The sequence below is a fragment of the Strigops habroptila genome, chromosome 3, assembly GCF_004027225.2.
Source record: "Strigops habroptila isolate Jane chromosome 3, bStrHab1.2.pri, whole genome shotgun sequence".
NCBI classification, from domain to species: Eukaryota; Metazoa; Chordata; class Aves; order Psittaciformes; family Psittacidae; genus Strigops; species Strigops habroptila.
Genome location: NC_044279.2, coordinates 71,330,513 through 71,355,807, shown reverse-complemented (window position 1 = coordinate 71,355,807; position 25,295 = coordinate 71,330,513). Strand labels below are relative to the sequence as shown.

General features: G+C 35.4%; 1 protein-coding gene across 1 annotated transcript; it reads left to right on the top strand.

Moving 5' to 3' along the window:
• The first annotated feature begins 20 nt into the window (after nucleotides 1–20).
• On the top strand, nucleotides 21–24,515 carry NUP37 (nucleoporin 37). Its single transcript, XM_030479809.1, has 10 exons — nucleotides 21–111; nucleotides 1,456–1,666; nucleotides 3,416–3,540; nucleotides 4,432–4,504; nucleotides 11,611–11,705; nucleotides 20,329–20,419; nucleotides 22,201–22,382; nucleotides 22,905–22,955; nucleotides 23,299–23,392; nucleotides 24,178–24,515. Exons 2-10 carry the CDS (start codon nucleotides 1,511–1,513, stop codon nucleotides 24,289–24,291), a joined length of 981 nt encoding a protein of 326 aa, XP_030335669.1. The 5' UTR covers nucleotides 21–111; nucleotides 1,456–1,510; the 3' UTR covers nucleotides 24,292–24,515.
• Nucleotides 24,516–25,295: the final 780 nt, after the last annotated feature.

Below are 25,295 nucleotides of genomic sequence, written 5' to 3'. Positions count from 1 at the left end.
GGGAGCCATTGACCCGGAAGCACAGCGTTGATGCTCATGGGGTGGGAGGTGCTGCCGGTCGTTGGCGGGAGAAGTGGTGCTGCTGCCAGTGTGTGACTTGGGGCCGCAGAGGTGCGTGTGAGGCGGCGGTAGGGAGCTCCCGTCCGTGCCGGGGTGAAGGGGAACTCGGAGCTTCGACCGGTTGTACCTAGAAGCTGGCCCGGCCTAGCCGCTGTGCCGAAGAGCCCGCGCCCTCGGCCGTGCCTGGGGGCTGGCACGGTGTCTGGCAGCCTCGCTTGGGAGTGGGAACTGAGCCCTGGGAGAAAAGGAGGGACTGGGAGGTTAAAGAAGGAGGAAGGGGTTGGGGAGAAGGTAACAGGCACCATACACACGGCTCAGTTGCCCGCATTGTGTTTCCTAAATGGATGAAGCTAGTAGCATTCTTGGTGTTTTCACTTAAAGCTAGTCTGGTGGCCTGTGTTCATGGGAAGCCTTAAAGGAAGAAAACTACAGATACGGTTAAAATTTGCATTTGGCCTTAGAACCATAGCTGTACAAGTTATGTGGGTAAAGTATTTATGTTAATGCAGTGGTTTGTCATATTAGTTTATAAATAAACATTGCAGCTATGGAGAGTCTCTTTGCGTCTTGGTGATGCCTGTGTCAGACCTGGGTGTCTCCCAAGCAAAATACGCAGTCTTGGATGCTTAGAGTTTCAGATTGTTAAACACAGCAAAATCTGTCAAAGGTCTTGAGATTTAAAATTCTTTCTTCCATGTGGTAATTAAAAGTTGGATTTCCCCAAAAGGCTTAAACTAGTGTCAAATATGTACTGGGACTAAAAGGAGTGAATCTGAAATCAGTTGTGTATCTCAGCCTTTCGTATTCTAGCACAGGAACTTGATTATCTTGAAATTTGGTTGAATACAGTAAAGTTCTTTGGTACACAGAGGTATAGGTGCTTTGTCAGCAGGTGGGTGGCTGAAGTCATGAAACCGTGTTTAAATATTATGCATGACTGTATTCTTATTTACAGTTTTTCAGCCTTGATTAACTCTGCATTGAATTAGACACATAGAGTCTTTAAAGAGGTAACAAGAGTAAGAAGAATTTGAAGGTAGTAATTTATCACTTCTTGTCATTTGGTTGAAACTTCAGGAATTCTGTATGTGGCTTTTCTGGCCTGTACAGTTATTTCTTGTCTTGGTGTTGAGCTGCCAACAGTAGCACAAAATCGGCAGTTATTGCTAAAGTCTATAGAGACAGTTTTGAATATATGTTAGTTAGGTTAGTTAGTCTTTGGATTGATGAAACTACATGCTACATCTAAAAATAATGAGATTAAGTGCAGTTTTTGTGTTCCTAAATATGATGCTACAGGAAATTTTGATTTGTTTTGCCACAAATACTACTTAGAGTTTTCTTTATGCAAATGAGTAATGCATCCTTTTTAAAACTTTGTGTGTTGGACTGTAGATTTTCATCCTGAACAAGACATCACTTCCATGATACCTGACTTAGTCCACTGAAAATGAAGCAAGATTCTACTAGAAACAGTGCTTACACTGTGGATTGTGAAGATTACGTGCACGTGGTAAAATTCAATCCATTTGATAGTGGAGATGCATGTTCCCTCATTGCATACGGTGGCAATAATTACGTAGTTGTTGGGACTTGCAGATTTCAGGTTAGTTTGTGTTATTGTTGATTTTATTAGTTGCTTCCTGAAACTTACTTTGCCAGCACCTCTTACAGCACAAAGATACTGGTCACTTACCTGTTTCCTCCCCTTCCCATGTAACCAGGGGAGGGTTTTATTTACGTATTACAAAACAAGTCTGGGATATTTGTTCTTGGAAAAAGAAATAAGTGTATATATATAAAATACACATTGGTATAAATTACCATACTGCTGGTATAAAATTCCTTTTGAACAGAATTATAGAGTGGTTTCGTTTGGAAGGGACCTTGGACCTTAAAGACCATCTATTGCCAACACCCCTGCCATGGGCAGGGACACCTTCTACTAGACCAGGTTGCTCCAAGCCCCGTCCAGCCTGGCCTTGAGCACTGACAGGGATGGGGCAGCCACAGATTCTCCAGGCAACCTGTGCCAGTGTCTCACCACCCCCGCAGTGAAGAATTTCTTATCTATATCTACTATAAATCTACTCTTAGTTTAAAACCATTACCTCTTGTTCTCTCACTGCACTCCCTGAATAGACTGCAAAGAAATCAGGAGTACTCTACGGGAAGAGTAATCCCATTTTAGTATCTCTCGCTAATGTTGGTGACTGCTGTCTGAAAACTTAAGCACGCAACTTTGGAAATAAGTGGCTTAATATTTACTGTATGTTTTTCTTTATTATCACAGGATAATTGGCTCCTTTTTTTGCACAGTTATACTTTGTTCTATGTACATTTGCTATTTAGATTAAATTATCTTCTAAAGCTTTCATCTAGCCTGCAAAACAGTGAATATTGCAACTACTTTCACCTTTACAACTAGTGTCTGTTAATTTTATAAATCTTTTAAAGAAGGACTGTAGAAATATTTTTTTTTTTAATTTCTGAATTGTTTTCATTGGCTCTCCCTCACAGACTGTTAGAAACAGTAAAATATGTTTTCTTACCTTGAAATTATTTATCATATTTATCATCATATTTATCATCATATTATGAAAGTTTTTAAAATGTAGAGTACTGTATATGCTGTATAAGATTCTTTTAAAGTTAGGATTTGTTTGGGGGTTTTTTTTGCCGAGACGCTTGAAAGATGCAGGAGACAACTGTTATCTTTGTAATCTATTTTTAAACTTTTTTTCCTCAACTCCCATTTCAATTACACAGTAATTTTTGGTACTTTATCTAATATGCATAACAGCATAAGTGCTCTTATTATTAATCCCTGAAGTCTTACTGTTGGACATTTTCTGAAAAGCACCTCGTGCTAACCACAAAAACATTATGTCATCTGGTATTGCCCTCTATCTTGTTTCTGGTGTAGGCCTTGAAAAGGAACTAACATTTTGACAGCCACTGGTACAAGATAGTTTTTCTGTAATTTTCATATCCTCCCTTCCACATGTGGAGTCGCTGAGTATTTGGAAGTTCTTAGCATGCTGTTATAAGTGGCATTAGTTGTTTCTGTGAAGATATTACTTGCACAAAAAGTATGCTCAGCATCTTTGTAGCTCAGTTCTGCTTTTTCTGTTCTGTGTTGGCCTCTGGCTTGAGACTGCAATCATGTAATGTTAATGTTAAGTACTTACATATTTCACGTTAATACTTTAAGTTCCAGGTTTTCACTTTGATGGTGTTATAATCTAAAAAGATCCTAGATACATTTTTAAAGCCTTTTAATTCCATATCAATCTGAATTGTTAGAAGTTATCAAGACATTGTTCCAAATTAGCTAACTACACTGTTTCTATAGGAGGAGGATGCGGAAGTGGAAGGCATGCAATATAAGACACTAAGAACTTTTCATCATGGAATCCGAGTTGATGCCATAGCATGGAGTCCAGAAACCAGGCTTGATGGTTTACCTCCCCAGATAAGGTATTTAGAACAAATGAGTACAATGAATCCAGGTCTTTAATCTGTTTTCCCTAACTCCTTAATATTGGAGTATGTTTAAAGCTTATGGGTGAAATCTGACTCCATAGAAATCACTGACGAAGTCTCTGAATGCTTACTTCAGCAGAACAACATTTTAATTCTGAGTAATGGCAGGGGGGGATTGTGGTGTTCTACTGCTTGTGTTCCTTGCCCTTCCTCCCAGTAAGCTAGCAGTAATTTTTTTTTCTTAGAAATGGATCTAAAATGTAGTTAGCTCTTTCTCTGTACATCTGTCAAGAAGGAATTCTTTTAAGAACTTTACTAAGGATGAGACTACTGTAATGGCCTGCTTTACAAAGCTATTTGTAATGTTCTGCATAATAAGGGCTGTGTTTAGGAATAGGTCAGATGCTATTGTGAGACCCATTGAGGTGTAAATCTAGAAAGGTAGTTGACTATTAAATATGCACTTAAGAATTAAAATGTTCTCAATAGCTTGTAAGCCTCTTCAAAATTATGACGGCTGCTTACTGCTAGATTTTCATACAGTCTTTTGTTTAAAATGTTAGAAATGGGCTTATGAATTTATGTTTTGGTATTTTAAAGCACTGATAATGAGGGTACTTTTTTGTGCTCTGCCACTTCTTCCAAGGGAAGCTTCAATGGCAGTTATGAGAGATATTTCAGGTAATTAGTAATTGATTCAGATTTAGCTTTGTAAAATGTTTTATGTTTCTTTCTATGAAAAAGTATTCTTGGTGCTTCGTACACATTATTTTATAGATAAGTTGCAATTATAACTCTGCTTGTTGCCAAACCAAACTGAAGGGCACTAGTCCACTATTGCAGTGTTAATTGACTGAAGGGCTTTTCTTTGTCTGTTGAGTGTAGGTTTTGTACTGCGGCTTCTGATAGGAAGTTAAGGCTATATACTTCAGACCTGCAGGACAAGAATGAATTTAAGGTAAGGGCAGCTAAGCTGATTTTTAAAAATATATTTAGTCTTTAGTGAAGTCTAGTCTTTTAACTGCCCTTCTGTCCCATTTTGTTTAATGTACTGTATGAGATAAAGCATGAAACTGTGACAGATCCTATATCCTTCATCTCTAGGAAAAATCATTGTATAATATACCCTTCTGTCTTTAAAGTGGAAATAATTACTTACCAGCTACATGATCTCTTGATCTAAAAGTATTTATGTAACAATGTAACCAAATTAAAGAAAAGCAAGTAGAGGCTTATGGATCATCTAAAATATACTCATAAACAGAATATTCATTAGATGAATTTCAAGTACCATGTTGGATAAGGTTCCTTTATATAAAGACATGTAAAATTCTATGTGGCATTGGTTATTGGACTCATCTGTAAGAAAAGGAAATTTAGTAATTTCTCATTCATGATGAGCTGGAAGTTTCAAGTCTTTCAAACGGTAGAAAATATAAAGAAAGAATACTGAATTTAGTACATAACTGCATACAAGTATGTTAAACACACCCATAGGCTGTCACTTGTTTATTTCTGAGGTAGAAACAAAGGAAATGTCTACTTCAAATACAATTTCACTTCCCCTTATTTCAGTGTAGGTGGTAGTGTTCTTAAACCAGTAATATAAAAGAAGCCAGGCCTAAATACTGACTTCACTTTATAAGTTGAAGATTGGTTTACTGGAGATTTCTTTTTTTTGCAAGACATGTCAACTCCTATGTCACTTGTGTGATATTCTCCTATGTGTAGATATTCTTCAAAATTCTGCCTTTGAAACAATGTCCCAGTCCAACTATTAGATGTTTGTGCTAACCGGTTTGAATTTGTTTTGTTGAGGCCTCAGCCAAGAATAAACAAGGTTAATTAATACTAAAAAATTGTGGGAAGAGGGTTCCTTCTTTTTTTAGTGCTTTGAAATATGATAATGCCTCTTTTGGTGAGACTTGTGTATTGAGTATAAAGGAGAAAATAATAGACTTTCATTTGTGGTTTGGTAATTTGTATTAGTAAGACAATGATATTTGACATACAGAAACTAAGTGAATGTCACTTACATGGCCATACTGATAATGGAATGAATAAAGGCATAGCATAAGATGTAAAGATGGGTGTTACTATAAAACAGAACGTCTTTTCTTTAAAGAAAATACTTTTTATATTTCTTCGTATGTGCATGTAACTGGTGAGGCTGCACCTCGAATACTGTGTTGAGTTCTGGGCCCCTCATTACAAGAGAGATCTTGAGTTGCTGGAGCGGGTCTAGAGAAGGGCAATGAAGCTGGTGAAATATCTGGAGCACGAGTCTGATGAGGAGTGGCTGAGGGAACTGGGGTTGTTTAGCCTGGAGAAGAGAAGGCTCAGGGGTGCCCTTATTGCTCTCTACAGCTACCTGAAAGGAGGATGGAGCAAGGAGGTAGCTGATCTCTTCTCCCAAGTAACAAGTGATAGGACAAGAGGTAACGGCCTCAAGCTGTGCCAGGGGAGGTTTAGGAATATTAGTAAAAAAATTAGGGATATTAGGAAAAATTTCTTCACCAAAAGTGTAGTCAGATATTGGAACAGGCTGCCTAGGGAAGTGGTGGAATCACCATCCCTGGAAGTGTTCAAAAAAATTCGTTGATGAGGCCCTTAGTGACATGGTTTAGTGGCAGTCCTGGGGTAACGGGTGGATTTAATGATCTTAAGGTCTTTTCCAACCTGACTATGATTCTATGATTAATTTCCTTGTTTCATGTTTAGTCATCTTATATGGCTTTGTCATCCAGGCGGGGGGATAACTGACATAGTTACAATCAACTTGGGTGGTAACTTCTGACAAAATATTTCTACAAGCTCTTAGTGCTGTTTGCTTGTGAGTTCATGTCTGTCATTTCTTATTAAAGTTATCTGCATAATATCTTCCAGATATTACAGACGATAGGCTTTCATGTTAAGTTCTAAATTAAATCTTTTAACTTTTTAGCAGAATGTAAAATTACTTATTAATTACATGTGTGTATTGCAATTTGAGATTTTTATAGAACTTCATAAGCACACAGAAAAAAGAGAATTGATGACATCATTAATAACAGTGTAGATGAATGGTTAACAAGTGCAAATAATCAAACATATGGATGAACCTGGTACTACAGGCTCTGTTCAGCTAAATTCAGCATCTAAATTCTAGGTTTTAAACTCATTTTGGATTAACAAAGGACCCAATGGCCTGTCTGCTAAAATCAATGAGAAGTCTCTTGACTTCAGTGGACATTGGTTCAAGCCATGGATGAGTGGGGTTTTTCCACGTGTTTAATAAATATCAAAGCTGTTAATTTCTTTCATTGGGGGTTAATTAGTGATCAACAATTTTATGGGGTTTTTTTTTGCCAAAAATTGAACATGTCAGCTGTGATAGTTCATAACTTTCATACGTCTTCTTGTCCCAACATCATCTGGTCCTTAGCAAAAGGTACTCTTCTATACCTTCCAGAGTGGACTTCATGTCTGCACCAGTTTGCAGACTCTCTACATTAATGTGGTATACAGCCCAGACTTAGCACTAGGAATTACCAATGGGATCTCACATTTTGCTCATTAGAAACTAGTTGCTTCCAGAGAAATAATCAGTATAACTTCACACAAACACACCTTTGATACTTTTTTTGACCTTAAAATTTTTAACATACAAGTTCAAATAAGTTTATTCTAATGAAAAAATATAATAATCTGTATATTACTGAATTAGAATGAGATTTCAAACACTTTTTAAAATAACAGTAATTTTTAATATACCAAATGAGATGATCCTTTTCTAGCTTATTATCAATTTATGATCTATATTACAACCAGAGAAGCAAAGGCGGCAGCTCAGTAGCACAGTCTGCTGAGTGCTGTTTTTTTCAGAATAGAATTTCTGTGATGGGTTATTGTTTTCCCAGTTCTGACAAGATTTTTTTTCTGGTATCTGACCAACACAAATGGCACTTAAAAACATGCTCTTCTAATTTAGGGGAATTTATTACACAGTAGCTTTGACTGGATGCCTAGAAATAATTTTGAAATGCCACATTTACATTTCCATTAAGATAGCAATTATTTTTCATACAAAAAGGTTCGTTGGAGAAGTGATTCATCTACCCTTAAGACTTCTTTCTACACAGAATGTCCTGACTTGCAGTTACAAACTTCTACTGCAAAAGTGTTTTCATTGCATAACACATCAGAGTGATTACTTATGATAGGTAGTGATTATAGAGACTACAGAGCATTACTACAACAGGTGTTGGACATTAGAATGTACTATTTAGGCTGAACAGACACAGCTGTAAGTATGAGAAATATACAAGTTATTTTGCCCCAGAAGGAACAAGTAATTACAATCTTATTTATTTGGCTCCAGTTGACATGAATAAGCTCCTCCAGTGTCAAATGTAGATAGAAAGATAATGAAATTTTATTTTTTCAGCTGAAGATATCATGGGTGCTTCTTCATTTTTGACACTATAGAAGCCTAAAGATCGTTTAATGCTTATTCAATACAAATGAGAAGTGTTTGTTTGAATTCAACAGTAAAGTTTTAGGTTTGTTTATGTTAAAAATAATCAGAAAACAGCTAGAAATATACATTTTTACCTAATAATGGGGAACTCATTAGTAAAAAGGAAGAATGTGGACTAGTGTGTTTATATTGGTAAAAATGTTGTCTTTGAGACTATCTTCTGGGTTTTGGTTGTTTGGGGCTTTTTTTGACAAAAAGTGTGGAAGATGCTTTCTCTGGGTAATCATCATTTCTTATACCTGGACAATCATAGTTCTATATACTACTTGTCAAGAAAAAAGTAACACTTAACTCTGATTTAAAGTATTTGCAAAGTCCTTGATGTTAAAAAATGTTAACTCGGTGAGCTATGCTGAGCTGGCTTTCAAGAAAATTTGATAAAGTGATTTCTTTCTAACAGTCAATTCATACCTCAGAAAAGCTATTTCATAAACCCGGGCTTGAGCTCACTGTGAACACATGGAAGATTCTGATCCATTGTATGATGCATGCTTTACACATGGGATTTTCAGGAGAGGTACAGAATGTGCAAACAAAGCTGAAAGAAGTATGTGATTACAGTCAAAATGTAATCTCTGAACATTTCGTCTTTTATAGTAAACAATTAGTATGTGTTGCTTCTGGAGGGAGAGACAGAGTAATCTTACCCTGTTTTCCCAGTGGAAAAACTGTCTTGATGTAATTATCAACAAGGAACTTTAAGCATACTGAGTTTTCCATTACTTTGTCAACACGACTAATCCAAAATTTATGGTTTGGATCAAGCCCAGAACAACAAACAAAAGGTAAAGTATGACTGATGGATCTTCGTGAAATCATTTTCTTCTTTTGAGGTTTTCATTTGGAAATGAATTGTGGCTTCCTTCTCCTGCTTCAAATTTTGTTTAATAAAAAACATATTTCATCAGGACTGTAGAATTAAAATGAGGCAGGATATTAGAATTCAGAATGCTGAAAATTTTCAAAAGACTTGGCATTTCTGTCTAAATAGTTTAGCATCATCTTAGGATGCATTAGTTCTAGTATAATCCACTAGGTTTTAATAAAATTATGAGCTATTGGAAAAAACTAAGTTGGCTGCTGAAAATGTATCTGTATTGAATTGATGAGGCATTCATAAAATTTTTAGAGAGGGGGATTTAGTTATTGAGTGTGCTTGAGAGATTTTTTTTTTTTTTTTTAATCAGTTCTGCATTTGTTCCTCAGAATAGCTACACTTAGAGAACAGATAGTGTGTTTTCCTTTCAGAAGAGTGTGGAACTGGTTGTTTTCATTCGACCTTGTTTTCCTTTGCAATCTCTCTACGTCATGCTGTTATCCAGAGGATATTTTTGTCTCCTTTTTATGATACCTTGCTGAGCAAAACAAGAGCAGCTATGTCTTGAGACTTAATCAGTGGGACTGAAGAGGATGGAACAGTAACAGATGAAATATCTACACATTTACATTTGCCTGACTTCAAATTTTAAGTGAGATTTCTGTGAAAAGACTGGAGCTGTGGTTAATGACAGAAAATACATGTAAATCCTCAGATGGAGCAAACTGATATTTTAACTAGCTACGGATTTTCTAATGAGACCAGAGGTGATTTATTCATACGTAGCTCCTATGTGAATGACTTTGACAGTACTTTGAACTTTGACTGCACCCTAAATGAGAAGTTTTGCATGCTTGCTTAAAGCTAAATGTGTATAAGTTCTTTAACTTAGGTTTTTGAGACTATTGTAAACCTCAAAAGATTCCTAATGTCTGTAGATAAGTACAAAATACTTAATAGAATTGAGGGAAGAGGGGAAGGAAAGGTGTCTTTATTATGGCCAAGATAACTGAAAAGCTTTTAAAAAAACTTAAAAATTATTCACCTTCTAATTTCTGCTAGAACAGGGATTTTGCTTTTATTCAGAAAAGCTATGCTGCAAAGTTGGTTTTTCTTACACATTATTATCAGTTCTTTGAAATAAAAATGTAATGATTAACTAGCTCTAGGTGAGAACAGTTACACAGTTACAAGGTTCCATTTGGAATGACTTTCTGGTACAACTGTATACGGTTGCCTTAGAGTGACAAATCATATGTACATTCACACCGTAAGTGCTCATATTCTATTGGAAAATGGATGATCTATTAATTCACAGTAAGAGTATGCACTATACCCCATTTTCTTGCTTCTTCAGGACGACAGCATTTAAAGCAGAGAGCACAAGGCACTGTATCTGTTCTCAAATGCTGAATAGAAATTGTGCTTAATAGCTAAGGTGTTGTATAGCTTGCTTGGTTTTGTTTGTACATTGTTCCTCATTTTTGGTTTTCTTAAAGCCTTCAGTGTGCGTTGTCTTCTGTTTCATCTTTTTTCACTGAGAGTTTTTTCACTTTTTTTTTTTTTTTTCCTAAAAGTAGAAGTTATACTTTTATGTAATTTCGTGCTGGCTGCTTGGACAAGTGGCTGCTTTATTGCTCCTTCAGGAGATAAGAGTTACTTACCAGTAATCAGAGTCCTTCTAAGATATGTGGTTGATGAGAAACTGAACATGAGCTGGCAGTGGGCACTCACAGCCCAGAAAACCAATTCTGTGGTGGGCTGCATCAAAAGGAGCGTGACCAGCAGGTCGAGGGAGGTGATCCTGCCCCTCTACTCTGCTCTCATGAGATGCTGCTTGGAGTACTGTGAGCAGTTCTAGCGTCCTCAACATAAGAAGGACATGGAGCTGTTGGAGCAAGTCCAGAGGAGGGCTACAGGATGATAAGGGGGCTGAAGCATCTCCCATATGAAAACAGGCTGAGAAAATTGGGGCTGTTCAGCCTAGAGCAGAGAAGGCTGCATGGAGACCTCATAGCAACCTTCCAGTATCTGAAGGGGGCCTACAAGGATGCTGGAGAGGGACTCTTCATTAGGGACTGTAGTGATAGGACAAGGGGTAATGGGTTTAAACTGAAACAGAGGAGATTAAGGTTAGATGTAAGGAAGAAGTTCTTTACTGTGGGGGTGGTGAGGCACTGGAATGGGTTGCTCAGGGAAGTTGTGAATGCTCCATCCCTTCCAGTGTTCAAGGCCAGGTTGGATGGAGACTTGAGTGACATGATCTAGTGTGAGGTGTCCCTGCCCATGGCAGGGGGGTTGGAACTAGGTGATCTTAAGGTCCTTTCCAGCCCTAACCATTCTATGTAGATCATGCCTACATTTACTTCCCATTCCTTCTCTTTTTTCTTTCTGAGATTTATTATCGTCTTCCTGCAAAATTCAGTGGTTGAAAGGAGGATTAAAAATTCTTGTGCAATTCACTGTTCTTAGTCAAGCAAGAGCATCAAGCTGACCTCTGTGGTAACTACAGGGGCAGGTCTTTTCACCTACAGTGTCAATCTACACATGAATTAACTATTTTAAAGATCTCTGGTTACTGATAAGTACTTTTTTTACCTTCCATATAAAATGATAGTTTTATCTTAACACTTATACATTTTTCCTTTAGTGGGTCTATTAAATACATTGTGGACTGATGGAACAGTCAGCTCTAAGGTAAAAGTATTTATTTTTTTCTGGTTGACAGACATTTGATGGCCACTCAGATTACATTAATGATCTGGTGTTTGCTCCCAAAGAAGGTCAAGAAGTTGCAAGTGTAAGTGATGATCACACCTGCAGGTATGCAATTTTCAAAACATTATTGAAATAGTAGTATTTGGCTTTTTCTCTGTGTGTATACTTTATATGCTTTCTTAAATAAATAAGCATTTATTTGTTTATTTTTAGTGGACCTTCATAGCTCACTAACAAGGTTGCGGGCTGGCTTTTCCTCGTGACTTGTGGGTTGTTGGTTGCTTTTTTTTTTTTTTCAAAGCAATATTTTGAAGTAACTAGACACAGTGTGAAGAAAACTGTTCTGTCTTGGAATTAAGCACGCTATAATTTCCCCTGCTGGGACAGGAATAAAAGGCATGAGAATTGAAGAGTGAAGACGTGCACAGCTCAGCACTGAACTGTACAGACCCTCTCTGTGCATTCTGTTATCAGATGAGTCAAGTTTAAAACCAGCGTATGTATGTGAACTTGTCTGCCTACCCAAATTTCTTAGCCTTACTAGGAGGTAGGATTTTGTAGCCTAAGGACAGTGCCATATTAATACAGTGGTACTGTAGCAGCTCATGATACCATGATTATAGCTGCTTCAAGCCCATGTATTAGTTATTTGTAACTGGAAGTAAAAGGGAAACATGGTTAAATACTTTGAAAAAGGCTGCTTAAGGTTTTGTAGTACAGGAGTCTTTCCTTGTCAGAAAAACATCTTCCTCTTCTAGTAGTGCACATGAATCTTTAAAGCTGCTATTCTTATCCCTCCGGTGTAGCTCACTGTTGGAGAGATCAGGAGGGCAGCTATGCGTGCTTTGTAAGTCACTGCAGTAGCAGCAAGAAACTTGAGAAAGTGTCATCTTTTACTTTTCCTTGTAATCACTGTGATGACTCAAAACTTGATTAAGCAACTGTTTTATTTTTTTCTTTGATTATACAAACTGTATATTTGCTCTTTGAAGTTACCACCATATCAATTCCTATATAAATGACCAGGTAGTACTCAGGGTGGGGCAGTAATTTTTGACTTAAGCCATCTTCTACATGCTAAGAAAGAGAATAGCTCTTAAATTGTTACTCTGTGTATGAGATTTTTTTGAAGGTTATATCATCAGCTAGTATAAATCACAGTTTAGTAGCTTCAGTTGATTTACTCTGCTACATAAACAGAAAATCTAAAAGGCCTGTGTTTGTAACACCCCTAGGGAACTCAGAAGTGTTACTTTGACTAGCAAGGAGATTTTCCATAGATGTCCTGTCCATATTCCCAACAAAATCATTAGGAATGAATAATAAAAACATATTACTTATTCGTAGCTTGTTCTAATTTATTTTCTATCCTTGGTTTCTTCATTAAATCTAAACTAATATTGGGCTTAAAGAGCTGTTTGTATGTTCATCTTTCCTGGGATGAAAGAGAACAGTTTTAAAACCAGTAGTCTAATTGATACTGATTGAAAATAAAATGAAATCAAAATTATATACTTAATGTACACTATCAAGATTTCAACTTAGTAACTCTGAAAGACATTTTGCAGTAAACCATAAAGTCTTTGGTTAAAAGCCATGGGAAATAAGTAGGATTTTTTTTTGGCTACTTGAGTTCTTATTTTTTCCATTCATGCATGTGGAGCATGAAGACTTTTTTTATTGAATTTAAAGGTTACACTTTCAAAACTAATGGAAAATGCATTCCTTGGGACTTACCAAAATCATTCCTTACTTACTGTGTAATTTGCTTCAGCAGTAATGTAAGAAGAGGGATAATTCTTCTGTCTGTGCTGAGTTTCTATCCTGAAATTGTTCTCAGGATACATCATCTGTTAATCCTTTTGGAATAAAGTTCTAGAACAATTAGTACAAGAATAGGAGGTTTTGAGTGTTTGAGTATTGTTCTGTTAGAGCTTCACTTTTAAGTCTTAATAAAGTCTTAATGCAATGTCTTGGTATGTAAAGAATATATACAAACATGTTAAGATCTTCCCTGGTTTTCACTCTGTCTAGTTTAGCAGAGATCTCTAATGAACTCAGATTTTCAGATTTCATGCACTAAACAATCTTGCCACAAGCTGCTGCAACAGTGACAGAGCTGTTTCAGTCATTGTGGTAGGAATACAGAACAGCAAAAAACCTCAGATACTGGTTATATTTGATGTCCTTACATTTAAATTGCTGCTATGTCATTCAGGAATTCTTGTTTCTTGCATGTACTCTTTGTTGACTTTGTTGGCCAACGCAAGACTTGTTTTTTTCCCAGCTGTGAAGTAGAACTGAATTAAAAATACTCTTGCATAAAAATAACTGCAGCAGCCATCTGTGTTATGTAGTTGTGAGTAAAAGTGTTATGTGTAAAAAGGTATGTAAACAATAATATCGCATTTCCCTGCACCAAGAATCTCAAAATTAATATAACCTTAAAAAGAATTGCTTTTCTGAAAGAAGCCACCTTGGAAGACTCTTAAAGCCCACTGTGTTGTAGTTACTTTCATTACTTATATTAAAGATCAAAATTCCTGTAGCTGAAAATTACATCTGCAAACTTGATGGAAAAATTCAAATCCTGGGTCCTAAATATGGTATATTACTTGCTTCATTTTGTCCCAAGGATGGCTGCGTTCCAAGATGGATGAAGCTGTTCATAAGCATATAGTTAATTTATCTCTTTGGCAGAATATTGTAATTTTAAAATTTTTGCTGTATTTCCCTTTTTTAATATTTCATAATTGCTTTATTCTTTCTTTAAAAATAGAAAAATAAAATTATTTTTAAAATTTGAAAAATTCTAAAGACAATCGTAAAAGACTAGCAGAGAAAATAGCGAAAATATCTACTGTTAAATATCTACTGGTTTTTTAAATAAAAAATTGACTCAGTTTTTTTTTTAAGTCATATGTGTTAACATGGAGTACAACTGAAGTAAAAATAAATGAAAGTATTTTGTATATACATTTAAAAAAATCAAATTTAGGATATTTATACATTTCTGCTGAAAGCCAAACTTGGTCATGGCAGAAAAGTAAATTACCTCTTGGATTTAATCTAATTGTTTCCCTTCAAATCTAGGGGTTTTTCCCTTCATGATCTACCTTTCATATGTAGTTTCAAAATTCTATATAATATTTACATGTCATTAAAGTAATTTGCTTGTCATTTCTTGGTATCCTAAGAGCATGCTTAATGAATAAGAAAAAAATCTTTTATGACAGCTTTAAGGAAAATTTAATTTAATTCCTCAGACGAGAACTGTGTGCACACAACTCCCTGGACACTACTCTTTAAAAAGCAACAACAGCAACAACAACAAAAAACCTAACAACAACCAACCAAACAAAAAAACCCCAACAACAAAAACCAAACAACAAAATTTATTGCTGGCTTTTTCTTTATGAATTGCAGAGACAGTATGGGAGGCTGCAGGGATTCAGACGTACAAATCATTTTGTTCTGATACTTATTGAAGACTCTGCAAAAAGAACACAGGAAGTGTTTGGAAAACAGCAGGAGCTTAATAGACACCCCTCTGCTGTTGGTAGTTGGCGAGACTTACCTGATGTTTCTTGAATTATTTCATGCAAAATACCATCTTGGTAAAACTCACTAGTCTCATATGCGTGCTAAAAATTAACCTCTGGCTGTTAAAAGGTCAATTCAATGTGATTGACAACCACCTTATGCTCCATCCTCATACTGAACTGAAAGATTACTGACAGTGTCAGGCCCTTAATGGCAGCACAGCAATTTCTTATGGTCATCAAGTGCTGGATTGACTTGTATTTTAAAAAGTTGAAAAGAACTCATCTTTACCTCTCTCCCTGCCTCTCTCTTTTTATTATTATATTATTATTATTGCATAAACTACATCATCTTCCTCTGTTTATGTGTGTAATAGAAAGGAATGTATGGTTGACTTACCTTCCACTTTATCTGTGAACATACTTGCTCTTTAGGCCCCTTTCTAAGTTATGTTCAGTTAGGCTGCGGCTCATGTTGCTTCAGAGAAAGATTCTGAATTTGTTTATGAGTCGCTGTTGAGTTCAGCTTTCTCTGTTGCCTTCTTTCTGGACCACAAATGCCAGCCTATCTGAAGGTTGGACAGACTTTCAGGGGAAAGGTTTGACATTACTGGAAACTAACTAAGAGTCTCAGAATTTATTGTAGCGTTTAATCTATTTTTAGGGGTTTTTTAATCTGTAGTGTATTTGTTTACCATGGTACTCTTATGTGTTAGTTACTTTGTGTAGGTCTTTCTCTAGACAATATGAAGGAAACTAAATGGTAAGTACTGTTTGGGGTTTTTTGCCTTACATTCCTTAATATATTGCCAGCACTTGTTGCACTTGAGTCTTATCTTGTTAATTCAATAAATACTTCAGTCTTTGGCTGTATTGAAAAATTGCCATTCTCACTTATTCCTGCCTCTAAAATTATATTTTATTTGTCTCTTCCTATTCCCAGTGCATGCAATTATGGATTTTTGCCAAAATTGTTAAAAAATGGTGTCTTATTTCACATTGTTCTAAATTCATCTGTTTGATAGAATTCCACAGTGTTTCTTCATATAAGAAATGTGATACCAAAATTTATCCTTTCTGAGGTACGCTAATTACAATTATCAAGTTAGTTATACATTATAATTGATGAAAATAAGAGTTTTGGATTATTTTTAAGTTTAGTCTTTGACTTCGCACTTTTTTTGTATGCATCCCTGTATATCCCCCAAATGTAGCCTTACAAAGTTTCAGTTATACTTTACAGCCACGATGCAAGTATTAACCAACAACTTCTGTTGTACTTCACAATCACTGTGCAAATGTATTGACTGGTCTCCTGTTTCAGCATCCAGTCAACTTAAAATAAACAAACAAATATTTTCTGAATCAAATGTTTGGAATACTATTTCAGTCTGGTCTTAAGTGTGGATGAGTAAGTCTTTAGTTAGAAAGTCTTCAAAATACGTGGATGAAATGGTAGCTATTTCCTGTGTGATGCATTATGACTTACATTTAGGGTCACACAATCCTAGAACATAGTCTAGCCTATAAATTGTTTTAAATATAAATCATTGCATTAGGTTCGTTTAGCAGTTACCTTGTATTTTTGAAAGTCATTGGCAGATTTGTAGTTGAGTTTCTCAGTAGCAGTTGTACCACAGAAGCATTTTCTAAATCTACATTGGAAACAATAATCTTATAACTCTTAACAGCTAATTTTTCTTTGGTTGAAAGGAGACAACTGAAGCTTCCCCCCCTAGCGCTCCCCTCCCTCCCTCACCCCCAAATACTGCTTAGTCTCTAGCTTTGCTTTAGATAACTTTAAGGGAATTTCAGCAGTAGTAGTACTAGCAGTGTGTGTTTCCTGGATTTATTTCTAAGTGTGCATGTTCTGAAATGCGTATTAGTGCAGAACCATCAGTTGAAATGCTTGAGATAGATATTATATGTGCAGTTCCCCTGGCTCTCCAACTTCTACCAACATTGCAGGGGATAATTAGAATTACATGGCAGAGTTACCAGTGAAAAATAGATCAATGCTTACATATCCAAGTAGATATTACAAGAAACAGTGGGTAAAATGGATTTTAATGCCAAAATCTGAATGATTCTCATTACTAATTCTTTAATAACATTGGCATTTCCTTTGACCACCAAAAGAAAATGGTGAATGTGGGTCAACTTTCTGAAAAAGTATTTACACATTTCCTCTATGAAAAGGCTATTTCATGGATCAAAAATAAGTGAAGAAAATGCTGTACAGGCACAAATTTAGAAACGTGTATGCCGAGTCAGGAGATATGGTTTTGTTCTTTTACTATTGCAAATGACAATTTTATTCAGTTAGGGTTTGGTTTTGCTCTCTAGTTAGAATTATTCATAAACTTAGAATATAAAATAAGGATAATCTCCATTACCACAAGACAGGTTTTCAGATGTTTTGATGAATACTTTGCCAACTTTAATAAAAGTCCATTGTGTGATAAAATTACTGCACATATGCAGCATGTCATTATCCATATTTATGCATATGACATACAATATAGTTGTGTCAACATAGTTGAATATCTTTGTACTTTCAGATAACTGCAGTTGTCATTTGTTTGTTTAATCACAGGATATGAGTGACAAGAGAAATGTACTCATATCTCAAGAATTTTCTTGAGCAGCATTTGCAACTATTTGTATTTTGTGTTAGTTTAAATTATGAGAGCTCTGCAGTATTTAATTTCTCAGTCCTTAGTTATTTAAAAATAATGAATTTACTGAGCAGATTATGTATTATTTTTGAGGCTTTCCATTATTCAGACTTTGGCCCTTATTTCAACTGGGGTTATTCAAACTTTTCTCCTTTAAATATATTGTGGAAGCTTTTTTTTAAAATATAAAAAAACCACCACAAGCCAAATAACATGTCTGTGCAACAATGGTTGGTGGGGCGGGGAGGAGAAATAAGATGGTGACACTTTGCAGAGTTACAAAAAATAAGAATATTTGGAGAGAAGTACATACTAGTTTGCTTTGTTATAAAATCGTGGTAATATTAGTAAAGTTTCAAGGCCTTTGAATGGGAGACAAGATGCTCAGTCTTGGATTGATTTTCATGATAGGAATGTGGACAAAACTAGAGGGTTTTCTTTTAGCATCTGCAGCTGGTTTGGTTATGATTATGGAGTAATTGAGTAACTGAAATTCAGTTTGGCTAAATTTTTGGTCTTTGCATGTTTTTTTACTTGGGTTAGTCACAAAAAAATACTGAAAAGAGTTAATTGAACACATATGTAATTGTAAACTTCCATACCAGCATGAACTTGATGCATTCAGACAAAGATCTATTTTGATACGTATTGCCTGGTCTGTTTTGTTGTTTGGGGTTTTTCTTCCCCAAAACTAAATTATACCATCTTTGTTATTGACAAAGAGAGAAGAAAATATAAGAGGGGCACTTATTTCCCACCCCCGCAGCCCATACTGCTCAATACTAATAATCTTGCCATTCTTACAAAGTGAGAGATACCAATTTGGCATTTTATAAATAACAAAGTTAGGGAGGTAGAAAGCATAAATTTCTATCTCAACACCTAATAACCTCACTCACTTCAGGGAAGGAAACATGATGGCATGTCCTTGGCCAAAATGATTCACCGTCTTGTGTTGTATCATAATTTTCTCCCTGCACAGTAAATACACATGGAAAGTGTTGATTTGACTTGGACAAATCTACAAGGCAAATTTTTTGGCAGTAGAAGAAAGTATTGTATGTTTCTAAATTACCTAATCAAGTAGATATTTCATTTTTTAAACAGTTGTCAGGTTTTTGTTTTGACTTTTTTTAATAAGGACACTGATTCTTCAAGATTAGAGACCCTGTGTTTTCTACAGGGAGAACAAATATTTGATCTGTTGTGGTTTAGCATAAGAAAACAACATTGTTCATTTCCTCTATTCCCATATATTTTGTCTAGACTTATGATGTATTATTTAAGAGGTTTTTGAAATCTCTTAAATATAAGGCTCTAAGCACCCTGATGAGATATAAACTGAAAAAGTCTGGAGGAAGTCAGCAAAAATCTTCTAGAACAAACAATAATAGTACGTACCCACTCATCTAACTCAAAAGACTGGGCAGAACACTGCTTAAAAAATTGGTTGTTTCTAAGGTTTTGCATGTCAGGGAGGAAGGATATATGTGTACGTTTTGGTGTGCAAATGCATATAAATAGTACGCAGCATTGTGTTTCAGGCTGGTGTTAACAACTGTGATGTCTTTGTCCTACAAGTGAGCTACTGATTTTGTAGGAAAAGAGGCAATTGAGCAGTGGCTGGGAGATAAAATAATCTCAGTTTTGGTTTTGTTGCATTTTGTAAATGAAGTAGCTTCCTGGCTCATTGGGGTTGGAAGTAGATGATCTTAAGGTCCTTTCCAACCCTAACCATTCTATGATTCTATATCGAATGCATTCAAAGAAAAGTCACTCATCACCTGACCTAGTTTTGGTGTTTCAACATACACTTCCCTGTCAATCCATATTAACCAAGTATTTTGATTTTATTGTTTTTCTTAACTGCTTGATGTGTACTGTAGGTGCTTCTAAAGGAAAATACTAAACTGGCACATAGGATTTATTTGTTGAAAGCTTACTAAGACCCTTTGTGAGTTTGTGTTACCTCTGTCGTAGATTCTTTTGTTTGCCTTAGATTCATTTTTAGTTTCTTGTATTTCTATTACTCAATCTTTTCTTGCCAGGAAAAAAAAAAAATTGAAATTTATATATTAGATGAGCAAAATACTTACTGCATGGTCTTAGCCTTTACCTGGTAATGTGGATGATCGAAGTTGTTTGGTACTTCACTTGAGGTCTCTTGTCAGCTAGACCAACACTTACCTTCCTGTTTTGTTATTTACAGTGTAGTACAAAGGCTGTAGTGTGGACTTAGGAATAAAGCAGGAATGTCTCATCTAGATTTCATGTCTAGACAACTAAACTTGTCAAATTATTTGGATATTGCACTTTTAAATTGAGGCTTTTCCTAGTTCATCAGTGTTAGAATATATTATCTTCAGCACTGACTGCTTTTGCTGACTTCCTGAAGTGATAAAACACAAACTGTTTCATTTGGTCACCTCCTTTTTGAATGTATTGAGGCACTGAAAGTTAATGTATTTGCAGACAAATGGCAATAAATACTTTATTTTTTTGCTTTAGGGTCTGGGATTTGGAAGGAAATGAGAAGGCCCATTTTGTTTTACGTTCTCCTGGAATGAGTGTTTGCTGGCATCCTGAGGAGCCTTTTAAGGTGCTGTTTTTCAGCTCTTGACCTTCACCACCTTTAAAATAACAGAAGGGTGGACTTAGCTAAACTATGAATCTTTGATGCTGTAGTAAGATTGAAGTTTGGGGAGCTAGTGTACATTGTAACTGGATATTGGTTGGATCTGCTTATGTGAAGTCACTGTAAATGAATTCTTATTCCCATTCTTGTCATTTTACCCTCAGTCCCTCCTCCTCCCATCGGAAATACTCCTTTTTGATTACATACATCAATTGTTGATAACTATTCTGATGATTGGATATTAATTTACAGTTACTAGAGAAAAGTTCAAGTTTTTCTGAGTCATGGTAACACAGTTCATCAGTAACACAGACTCTTAAAAAGCATGCCAAGTTTTGAAAAGTATCTGAAGTTAGCAGGGATTTTTTTTGTTGTTGTTCTTGCTTGGAATATATGAAGTATATGCTGAAAAATCAAAACAAAGCAATAAACTGTGATTTTATACTTACCTATTGTACTGGGGAGAATTAATCAGCTGATATATACCAAAATACTCATTAATAGTGTAGTCCTTGCAATCTTGGATTGATTATTCTTGTTGTGCCAATCAGTAAGTTCTTTAAACAGCTACAAATAGTTGTTCAGATTACCACAAAAACACACACTTAAACCAGAGGAAAATGGTCAAATAAGGTATCAAAATAGTTACGTAGCAATAGGGAAGATCTCTATTCTTATCACACTTCACCAATATTAACACCCAGTCCTTATAAAGAAAACTAGGAGAACTGTTGATTTGGGTGGTATCACAGTTGAATGTGTTTGCTACTGTTTGCTACTGGGCAACTTTGTTAGCACAACAAAATTACTAGATTTGCCTCAAAATATTGCAATATCACACCGATCTTACATATTAGCTTGTCTTTTCTTTAGCCCCTATCAAAGAATAGGCACAGGGATTTGGAGGCGGGGTGTTTTGGAGAAAAAAACTTCAAAAAGCTAGTAAAACTTGACAGACTTGATGATTGCTGAAAAGCTTATTTCCCATCAAAATACTTGCTGTACCATGTCCTGTAGTTTGCAGAAGAGCATGTTTTGGTGACAGCTCTCTTTTTCGAAACAAATTTTGATGTTATCAGAGTGTTGGTTTTAATGGTTCTTTGCCTTCCTTAATTATTGCTCATGACTATCTGAGAACCATCATCTCATAGAGAAAATCTCTTTCATCATTTAATCAGGAAGCTCTTCCTACAATACTTAGTAAACAACTGCTTACTATTTTAATGGAAAAAGTTTAGCTAAAATCTGTTGCAGAATGTTATAGGATGAAGTAAGAGATGTTATATAAACTCAGTAAGTGTGAATCCAGATTCTACAGTTCCACTGATTAATACGGTTGTTTCCTTGTTACAGCACTGTGTCTGTCAGTCAGTTCTTTGTACTTAAGAACTTTTTATTTTTATAATAATAACTTTGCTTTATAACTCTGAAAGCGCAGTGCATTGGTCATTAAGACCTGGTGCTTCTAAGCACCAGAATTATATTCGTAGATATCTAAAGATATATAGATAGATAAAATAATGTAATCGTTATGTGTAACAGTGTGACAGTTGTGTAGATCAAAGTGGTTTTTATTTATTGGTGGAAGAGTGTTCAGCAGAATATTTTCTGGTACAAAGTGAAAAATTGCACTTATTTTAATATTATTAGTACTTGCTTAAAAGTATTGCTATGTTTGCTATAGAGTAGAAAAGATTAAGATTCATTACATGCTCAGTTTATGTGGTATTAATTTCTCTTTACAGCTGATGGTAGCAGAGAAGAATGGAACAATCCGATTCTATGATCTAGTTACACAGCAGGCCATCCTCTCCCTAGAATGTGAACAAAAGCCACTAATGTCAGCAGACTGGTGTTTAAAAAATAATCTTAAAATTGGAGCAGTTGCTGGAAGCGATTGGCTGATCTGGGATATCACTCGCTCCAGGTATTTTTCTACACGAGATAGGTTTCTTTATTCTCTTCTTAAGCAGTACACAAAGAGATGTGGCTAGTTCGCTAATACAGTACTTAAATATACTATGTATTGTATCACCTCTTCAGTAAATAAATAAACATTCATCAGGAATTACAAAATCAATACAGATTATTCACTGGTATTCTTTGTCTCATCTTTATCAATATTTATCTGTTAAAAGTAACATTGTCTTTTTGTCCATTTGAGACAGTATCTCACTACCGTTTACCTCACAGTAAGTTTTATGGGTTTGTTAAAGTTTAGTTCCAAATCAAAAATACATGATGACCACAATGAACTAGATAACTACTTCAGTTTTCCTACTCCAAATTGAGATATAAGCTGCAGGAATGTTCTGGTTTTCCCTCAGCTTCTTCACAGAGAGTCGACAATGTGTCTCCTGCACTGTTTAAATGATATATGCTTTGCATACTTACAGAATGAGCTATAGTTGTTTGCAGAACAGTTTTTTACCCTGAATGTCTGTTTTAGTTATCCACAGGATAAGAGACCCATCCATGTTGACCGAGCCAGATTATTCAGGTATAAGTGTTGTCTCTATTCTCTGGTTTTTGTCTATATAAATCTATGTATATGCCAAGCAGTTGTGAGTTTAGGAACCAGGTTGTTTCTCATTTAAGTAATTTTTAGTGGGATCTGGTTTATAAACTTTGTGAAATTTGTGAATGTGTATATATTTTACAATGACATGCATTCAGGGCTGCGGGTGGTGAATCATTTACAAGCCATTTCTTAGAATTTATTTCTCTGCTGTTAGTGGAATATCTGACAGCTTCACACAGTTAACCACAAGGGAGAGAACTCCGGTTTGTGTGCACTTCCCATAATCTAATGGGGATATCTGAAAAGTATGTTCATTTCATAGGTGGTCCCGAGTTAATGAAAATCTGTTTGCAACCACTGGATATCCAGGAAAGACAAATACGCAACTGCTAATTCATCATTTAGGACATCCCCAGGTAAATTTTTGAGTTTGGCTTTTGACTAGAATTGCATCTGTTATCTTCAAGTCAGGCTCGTAAGTAGTTAAAAGCTACAATTAAAAACTAGCCCAAACCATCCAGAAATGCTTCTTGGTCTATCTATTTCATTTTGGTTTGTATCATCCATGCCAAGGATGGTTTCAGATCATACCACAATTAACCTGCTATTTTAAAAGCTGCTTGATCTGTATTGTTTTATTTTGCTTTGCCCCATCAGTGCTAAGGGGAAGAAAACCAGATTTAACCTGTTATTTAATAATTTTTTCAGTATTGCTAATTCTAAAGATGCCGAAACCAGCTTTAAACTAATAATACTTTAAATCATTAATAACAGTATATCCAGAGACAATCAACACAAAGCATAGGAAATAGTTTGGTTTTGCTGGCATTCGTATACATTTGTAATGCTTACTGTTAAAATACTACCTCCAAACATACTAGTTGTGAGTACACTTAAATAACGGGAAGCAATTTCACTAAAAAAGGTTTCTAAGTTTAAAAGTATGCATTTAAAATAATAATAATAACAATGGAAATAATTGAAACTATTTTCTTGTATGTTACTTAAATGTAGTAAGCAGGTACTGGAACTAATTAGTGGATAAACAGATTTTTCAGCTGGATTTCTGTTGTATTTTAACTGTATTGTTAAGGAGTACTAAATCTTATGATGTTTATATGTCTATGCAACTTATGTGGTTTAGAAATCATTTATATTATAGGCTGTATTGATATTTCTCTCTTTTTTTTTTTTTTTAAAGCCCATTCTTTCTGGCACTGCAGCTGTAGGATCTGGTTTGACATGGCATAGAACTCTTCCATTATGTGCAGTTGGAGGAGATCATAAAATTTTCTTCTGGGTATCTGAAATGTAAAATAAGTATTTGCCTTCAGTATGAAACATTACAGCATCATCGTAAAACAAAGGAATTTACTGTTTGTACTGGTGTTTATTCACGTGGAGGATATAGGAAAGGAACAAGTAAAATACGAAACATTTGTGTTTGATTTTTAGCTTGCGAATACAAGAACTTTTGTAAAACCAGTTATCATACATCTGATACTTCCCTTAAAATAAAATGTACACTTTTTAACATGATATTTGGTGTGAAATGAGTTTTTTAAAAGTGTTTTGCTTTAAGAGATTTTGTATCCAGCAATCTCAGTCTGCAGTCTTGCTCAGGTGACACAGCTCAACCACTTTTAAATTGTCCAGTGTACTTACAGGAAGAACACCTGTCTCTGTATGAAATTGCCCAACAACGACTATCATATAAGAAAGAAATGCTATAATGTACTGTCTGTGAATGTATTAGCTAAATAATCTAGGTACCACTAACAGTGAAGAAGCTAATGGTACAATCGGAATGATAATTTTAAGAAGTATTATTTTTCTTAAGATGACAAAGGGATTTACTTCAAGTATACCAAAGAGCGTGTGGGTTTTTTTCTCTTTCCAGTCTTTTACTTCCAGCATTCTACTAGAAAATCAAAGACATTCTGCTTTCTAGAGGCGTGTTTTTCTTGTCCCTTCTATAAAAAAAACAGAAATGAAGTAAAAGAGGAAAGAGTAAGACGGACAACTCCTGTCTTCAGTATCCTTTCTACATGCTTTTGCAAGTGAAATTATATGAAGATGTTCAGCTAATGTAACAGCTCTTTACAGCATCGTAGCCATCCATATTAGCAGTACTTAGATCTTAAAATATTGTCGTTTGTCCTTATTTATGCTGCACCAATGAAGAAATAGGACAGCAAAAAGTGAGATTACAGTCACCTTTTAAAAAGTAAGACCATATTTTATTTCTCATCATTTCATATCCTTGAGAAATTTTGCTTTCCAACTGCCACCAAAATTTACCTTAAAGATGAATATAAA